This window comes from Gadus macrocephalus, chromosome 3, assembly GCF_031168955.1.
Source record: "Gadus macrocephalus chromosome 3, ASM3116895v1".
Taxonomy (NCBI): domain Eukaryota; kingdom Metazoa; phylum Chordata; class Actinopteri; order Gadiformes; family Gadidae; genus Gadus; species Gadus macrocephalus.
The window spans coordinates 16,499,842-16,506,525 of record NC_082384.1 but is presented as its reverse complement, the minus strand read 5'-3'; the positions used below and the strand labels follow the sequence as shown (position 1 = coordinate 16,506,525).

General features: G+C 42.1%; 1 protein-coding gene across 1 annotated transcript; it reads right to left on the bottom strand.

Annotated features, from left to right (window-relative positions):
- Positions 1–1,759: 1,759 nt before the first annotated feature.
- On the bottom strand, positions 1,760–5,399 carry pou4f2 (POU class 4 homeobox 2). The gene is made up of 2 exons (XM_060047642.1): positions 4,440–5,399; positions 1,760–4,112 (listed from the first exon to the last, which is right to left on the bottom strand). Exons 1-2 carry the CDS (start codon positions 4,656–4,658, stop codon positions 3,180–3,182), a joined length of 1,152 nt encoding a protein of 383 aa, XP_059903625.1. The 5' UTR covers positions 4,659–5,399; the 3' UTR covers positions 1,760–3,179.
- Positions 5,400–6,684: the final 1,285 nt, after the last annotated feature.

Genomic DNA, 6,684 nt, shown 5'->3' with positions numbered 1-6,684 from the left:
TTCGCAGGGAGCGAGCTCGCTTTAAAAAAAAAAAGAAGCTCGTCATGCTGCAACGCGCGCGCTACACAAAGTTAATTTCAATTCCCGCGGAGACCCTCAATCCGCAGCCCTCCCTGACCAACTGTAATTAACAGGGTGGGCTAATGACTACTTACTCGCGCCTCATAATTATCTAGTTTTCATAATTCGATGTGTAATTTAATAATTCGCTCTTATTAACGTATTAAGTGAATGGCCCATTTAGAGGAAATTACAAGCACTCACCAGGAGCATCTTTTAATTGATGAAACATCAGCTGTCTCATTAAAAGGCTCCTGCTCATACTCTTACTCTACTTTGTCACGAACAACGTGGCGCGTTGACACGTTGAGCTTTAATGTGAAAGATTAACAAAAAGGCTTTGTCTCGTATAGCAGGCTATAATTTACTATTGTGCTTCTCATTTAGGTATTTATTAAAATTATTATTATATTAGTTTGGCCTATACATCTATTATAAGATATATAGGCCTACTCTTATTTGTATACAGGCCTATACATATATATTTAAATATTTATATTGTATATGTAAATTCTGCCAACATCAACATTTCTGACGTCATCGTAATCATTTCAAGAAAGCCCTGTCTGATAAAGAATATTTGTTGAGCAAGCAAAATTTACTGCCTTAAGAAAACATATTCAAATTTTTATAAAATCTTCAAATTAAAGAAGAATTGCAAAGCACCCGTAATGCATAGCAACGCCTATAAAACTATATGATAAATAATTAACAAATCAACAAGCTTCATGACATCAAATGATACCGGGTTTAATCACACACATTTAATTACAACTAAAGTCAAACCTCTGTTTTGCATTTTAATTATCATCCATAGTACCCATTAGGCCTATATTTTGAAGTTAAAACAATGCAAAAACATGATGTTGTAATAAACTAAGAACGTATCAAAACGTATAGAAGAATGATGACCAGAATAGCTTAATGTTGGCGCCAACAACGCCCCCTTGGTCGTGGCCTCAGGTAGCTCTCCAAGGTGCTGAACCGCGTGCACCTTCAACCCCGCGACAGCGAAGGCGTTCACCCAGCAGCACTAATGCATTAACACGAGCTGTGCTGATGAAATTACAGCATTTTTTATATATATTTTCCCTTTACCAAACCCTCGTCACCCTGAAACCAAGGTGTGCTTCAAAGCATACGCGCGCATGCCCCGATGCAGGAATCAAGCAGGTTTTTGAGTGTGTATTTAAATAGAGACGGGCATTTTGGCAGGCGAGCTGTTTTTCTGGCGGGCTGACATCTGGCAGCGCTGTGCTCCAGGGACGCGTCGCGCTCTCCCTAGATTCCCTGATTAGGCTCTAATAGAATATTAGCATTTGCTCTCAGGTAAGGCTAGCGCGAGCTCCAGAAGCTGCCAGCGATGTCAGTAACCACGTGTGCCTTTTAAGTTGAAGGCATATTAGGAATAACAATAGACCCAACGTGTCTAAACTTCCTATAGGGGCTACTTGCTGAGCTGCTATTTAGCCTACGGCGGTATGGAAGGCCCAAAATATATTCGACTACAACAAAAACAAGAAAAACCAAGCCACACAAAAAAAAAAAACGGAATCTCTTTCAAGATGGAAGGCCTCCGTATCAGCCAGTGTCAAACTGGGTTCAATAATTGAAAACTAAGGAAATCCAAGTGCCATGGCTCAAATCTGTTCAATTTTTGTACCAGCACATAAATGATAATCATGCAAAAACGTCCAACTAAATGTTTACGTTTGTTCTTTAATGAAACACATATTGCAGTTCAAGAATCAAATAATTTAAATTTACATGGATGTAATAAATTAATAGAATAATTTAACCAGGAAACGAAAGCAACGTACAATACAGAAATAAGTTACTTCAGCTAAAACAGCAATACAGCAAAACCTGTACGGATATATTTATGTGCATCGACTGATTCCAATGAAATATTTACATTGTACACGTAGACTTTGATGAACCTGTCATTTTCTCTTTAAGAAAACATTACTAAACAAGGTGAACAAGCAACGACGCCATAATGCGCGCATATTTATACAAATAAAGAGCAAGAACATACATAAAATAATTTTAAAAAGAGAATAATCTCTTATATAGTCTATCTCTCGATTGTACCATCTCGAACGTTTCAAAATGTAATTTAAATTTATGACCATGTTTCACAGTATCCTTTCAGCCAAACATCACGGTTAACTTGCAGTCAGAAACGGATTTTCTCAAGCAAGACCAGGAGAGGGAATCCCAATAAATATATAATGAAGTAAACATGACCTCACTCAATAAATAGTTTATGAGACACCGTCCCAAGGATTGGTAAATTATTATCTTATCATATTTTATCCAATTCAAAACCTACAGTTGTCTCAATTCAGGCCCTATTGGTATTTCCTGTTATTGGGGCCTAAAGCAAATATATTTGCTTTTCAAAACTGTGACGTTCTTGAAACACATGGCCCTGATTTTTTTATATTTTATCACACGGCAAAAAATAGATGGAAATAATTACACATTGGACACAAAATGAAGTGGACAGCTAGATTAATAATTTACAAGGGGTTATTTGGCAGAAACCAACTAACAACTTCACGAAATGTTTCTCTATCCCCCTTTTAGACCCTGAATAAAATATTAGACTGCATTGTTCATCAACCTCCATCATAAAATAAGAGTACCTTATGCTGGGCCAAAATATAAACATGAATAAATACAAACCAAGTGCTATAAGTTAGGAGTCAGGGGAGTGTAAACGACGAGCATTATTCGGTGCTACTGTCTGAGCAAGGTCAAACGCAAACTATAGTCCTCGTCTGAACATAATCATTATAAATACATTTGTCATTTAAGCAAATTTGGAGGAATAGGCCATACTGCGTTGACGCCAGACACGTACAGCATAGTAAGTGTGGAAACAGTTGTCTTACTTGCTCTGTCAAACGTTGCTTTACTCGAGTCCACATCCTTTTCAGAGAGCATAAGACGTGGTAACAGTGTTCAGTTTCCTGTCAATTTGAATGTTTTTTTTGCATTTGGAGTTCAAATGAGAAAGTCATCGATGATTGAAAAAGTGTGAGATAAGAAATATGATACACATGGTCTCTAAACAGTTCCAAGTCCCTCCAACACTGTTGTTGATTTTGCATTTAGACGCATGCAGAATACTTCATTCGTTTCTGTTTCTGTCGTTGGTTGCAAAACCAGACACGGACTACGTTCTTTTTCAGGTCCAGCTTTTCCGCGATAGCAGCGATCTTTTCCGAGGAAGGTCTCGGCTGAATGGCAAAATAGGCTTCCAGTGACCTCTTCTCTGGTGCGGCTATGGACGTGCGCTTCCGCTTCTTCTCTGCGCCGTTGAACAGCTCGGGTTTGTTAAGTTTCTCTCGGTGGGATTTCTCGGCTTCCTCCAGCCACGCTTGCAGAATGGGCTTCAAAGCGATCATGTTGTTGTGGGAGAGTGTGAGGGATTCAAATCGGCAGATGGTGCTTTGGCTCAGGGATCCCACCCCAGGAATCTTCAGGTTGGCCAAAGCTGACCCTACATCCGCCTGGGTAACCCCGAGTTTGATCCGCCTCTGCTTAAACCTCTCGGCGAACGCCTCCAAGTCCCTGGGATCCGCGTCCACGTCGCTCATGCAGCCCATGTGAGACTGTAGCCCATGAGCGTGAGCCATGTTGATGGCTGCGTGCATGTGGTTCATGCCCGCCATGTGTGCAGGGTGCGCAGGCGTGGAAACCACCGAGCCATCCGGACCAGCCATCGCTCCTAATGACAGTCCCGGGGTGATGTGGTCCAGCAGGTCCCCCTCCAGCGCCTGGTGGGGTTGGTGATGGTGATGGTGGTGGTGGTGATGGTGGTGGCCGGACAGGGCTGACGGATGTGAGATGGGCACCGACGAGGAGGCTGACGAGGAGGTGCAGGGGAGAGTGTTCATGGTGTGGTAGGTGGCGTCCGGCTTGAAGGGGCTGTGGTGCGGAGGGTGGTGGTGGTGGCTCTTGTTCTGGGAGGCGATGTCGACCGCCGCCAAAGCTTCAGCTCGGGCCAACAAACTCTCATCCAAGCCCCCGAATATATTGCTCTGCAATTGCAAATAGAATGCACACATAACTGTCAGCGGGGAATTCTCTCTCCACTCGTCGGTTTAAAACATTTCCAGAATGTGGAGGAAAAAAAAGAAATCCCAAAAATGGGGGGGAGCACACACAAAACAAGACACATGCAACATCCCATGTCATAAAAATTAATACGTGAGGCAAAGCCGACTGAATACATAAGTTGGACAGAGACGAAAAAAAAATGGAGGTGCTGGGTGATTTGCTGTGCAGCCATGAAAAAAACATCAAGCGCAAAAAAAAAGTGGGCTGTCAAAATGTGCCTTTAAGCGGTGATTATGCAGAATACGTACCGGTGGGTTTGGGAGACAGACTCGACGCATCGCATCGGAGCCGCCGCCGCTGCTGTTGATGATGGAGTTACTGTGTCGGGAGGACGAGCAGGAGGACGGCGCGTTGGAAGTCATCGTGGAGGACGAGGAGTGCAAAGACGAGAGCGAATACTTCGGCTCCGGCAAGCTGGCGTGAGCCATAGAGAACGGCTGCTTGCTGTTCAGAGACATCATCATCATGTTTGCTGCCGTCCGAGCCTCAGCAAGTTCCTTTTAATAAGTTAAGACTCCGCCTCCTCGATTGGAGTTGAAGCCCGATTGCTTCTTTGGAAATCTCAAGTCAACTGTCTCGAGTAACTGTAAGGTGTTAGGGAAAAAAAACAGGGCTGAAATGATCGTCCGGGTGCGAAGTGAGCGAATGTGTTAGTGCCCGCCGCGGTGAGATGTGGCAGCGTCTGCTTTCTATCTGCAAGTGAGACGTCGCAGAGAGCCAATGAGCCACGAGACTCAGGACTCAGGTTCAGGGGCGCCCTCGTGCACCTCTTCCGTTCTGGGATGGGATGGCGCAATTACGCAAAAAATAATCTCGATTGGTTGAGTTTCCTCCCGGATTCTCTTTTTCCTTCCTTCGATCGCCTTACTTTTTTCTTTTTTTCCTATGGATATGTTTTGGCAGCTCCACGGAAGACAATGCCCCGAAAAAAGAAAATGAACGAATAATACAAAAATAACCCGCTTTCTTCTTTCTTTTTTTGTGGGTTTCCAAAATTTAAAGTTTTAAACTATATCTCTCGCTTTTCGTTTTTTCGAAAATATCCCTCTCGAAAAAACGTAAGTAACGAAGCTGTGAGCACAACAGCGGTGACAGTCGCGATATCTCGACTATACCGAATGCTGCGGGGACTCGAACTGCATGCGCTCTGAGGCGAAGGGCAGGAAGGCTGTGTCTCTCTCCGCCTCTCTCTCTCTCTCTCTCTCTCTCTCTCTCTCTCTCTCTCTCTATCTCTCCCTCTCTCTCTCTCTCTCTCTCTCTCTCTTTCTTTCTCACCCCCTCTCTAGCTCTCCAACTCACACCCTCTTCTCTCACGCTCTCTCGGCTGTACCTGAAAAACCTTTCATGATTTATTATTGTTCATTAGCCACTCCGCCGCTGGGGACTCTGCGCATGGGCAGTCCGCGACAAGGCATTTATTTCCAATGGCTCAGACCAGCACAGTATCCCTCACCGAGTGGTAATTTTGAATCCACGTGCGGGGAAGTAAATAAATATGTATTTTATATCTATCTAAACATTTAGCACATCAAACCGAAGTATGAAGTCACCTGGGAACTAAAAACCATACAGTTTGGGGGTCAGTCGAAAAAATTCTAAACTTAAAAAGGAGATTTAAAAAAGGCACCGGTAAATGTTCAAGTTATGCTTCACTGTTATCCTTCCATCTAAATATTGGTAAGTTAGAGATGGTATTTAAAAATGGTTTTGGACGTTCAGATAATCACATGTTTACGATTTGACATTTGCATAATGTGAATATTGGTAATATATGAGTTATTTGTTTTACTTTTTCAGATGTTGGCTAGATCTATTTCTTCTCAAATTGTACCAACAAAGAAATAGCTATGATAAGTGTCTATATGCTTAGTCAAATATTTAATTGGGTGGATAAAAGGGAAAAAATAATTGCATGTTCTCTTTAGACAACTTTATTATATTTATTTGGACACTTTTGCGTTTGGATATAATATTACTTGATAGTGTTTCTTAAAACAATGAATTCTTCTTAAATCGTAACGACCTATTTTATTGCAAAGCAAATACAAACACTCTTAGCTGGCTTATACAGACCATCGTATTATCTTAAATAATTAAACCACACCAATATGTGTATCAAACAAAGCAACGGGAAGTAATTTACAGGGGCTGAAATTCGTTCATAGCATTAGTCGGAGCATAATATGCCATTTAGTCAAATTGCATCAAAATATACAACAACGAATTTGTATCTTCTTGGGTTACCAGAATACAAACAAAAGAACAATACAGCTCAGTACCACTATCCAAAAACCCTTGCCTAAGATAACACCCTTGCAGGCTGTCTCAACAGACCACAGAGTCTACAACCGCTAATTGAAGGGCATCTCACACATGTTGTCCCATTCAATCGCGCGCAAAACAGCATGAAAAAAAAACGGATGGCGGATTCCCGATTCAATGCCAATTTTTTTGCACGCGACTCAAACCAATCAACGCCCGTATTTAAAATAG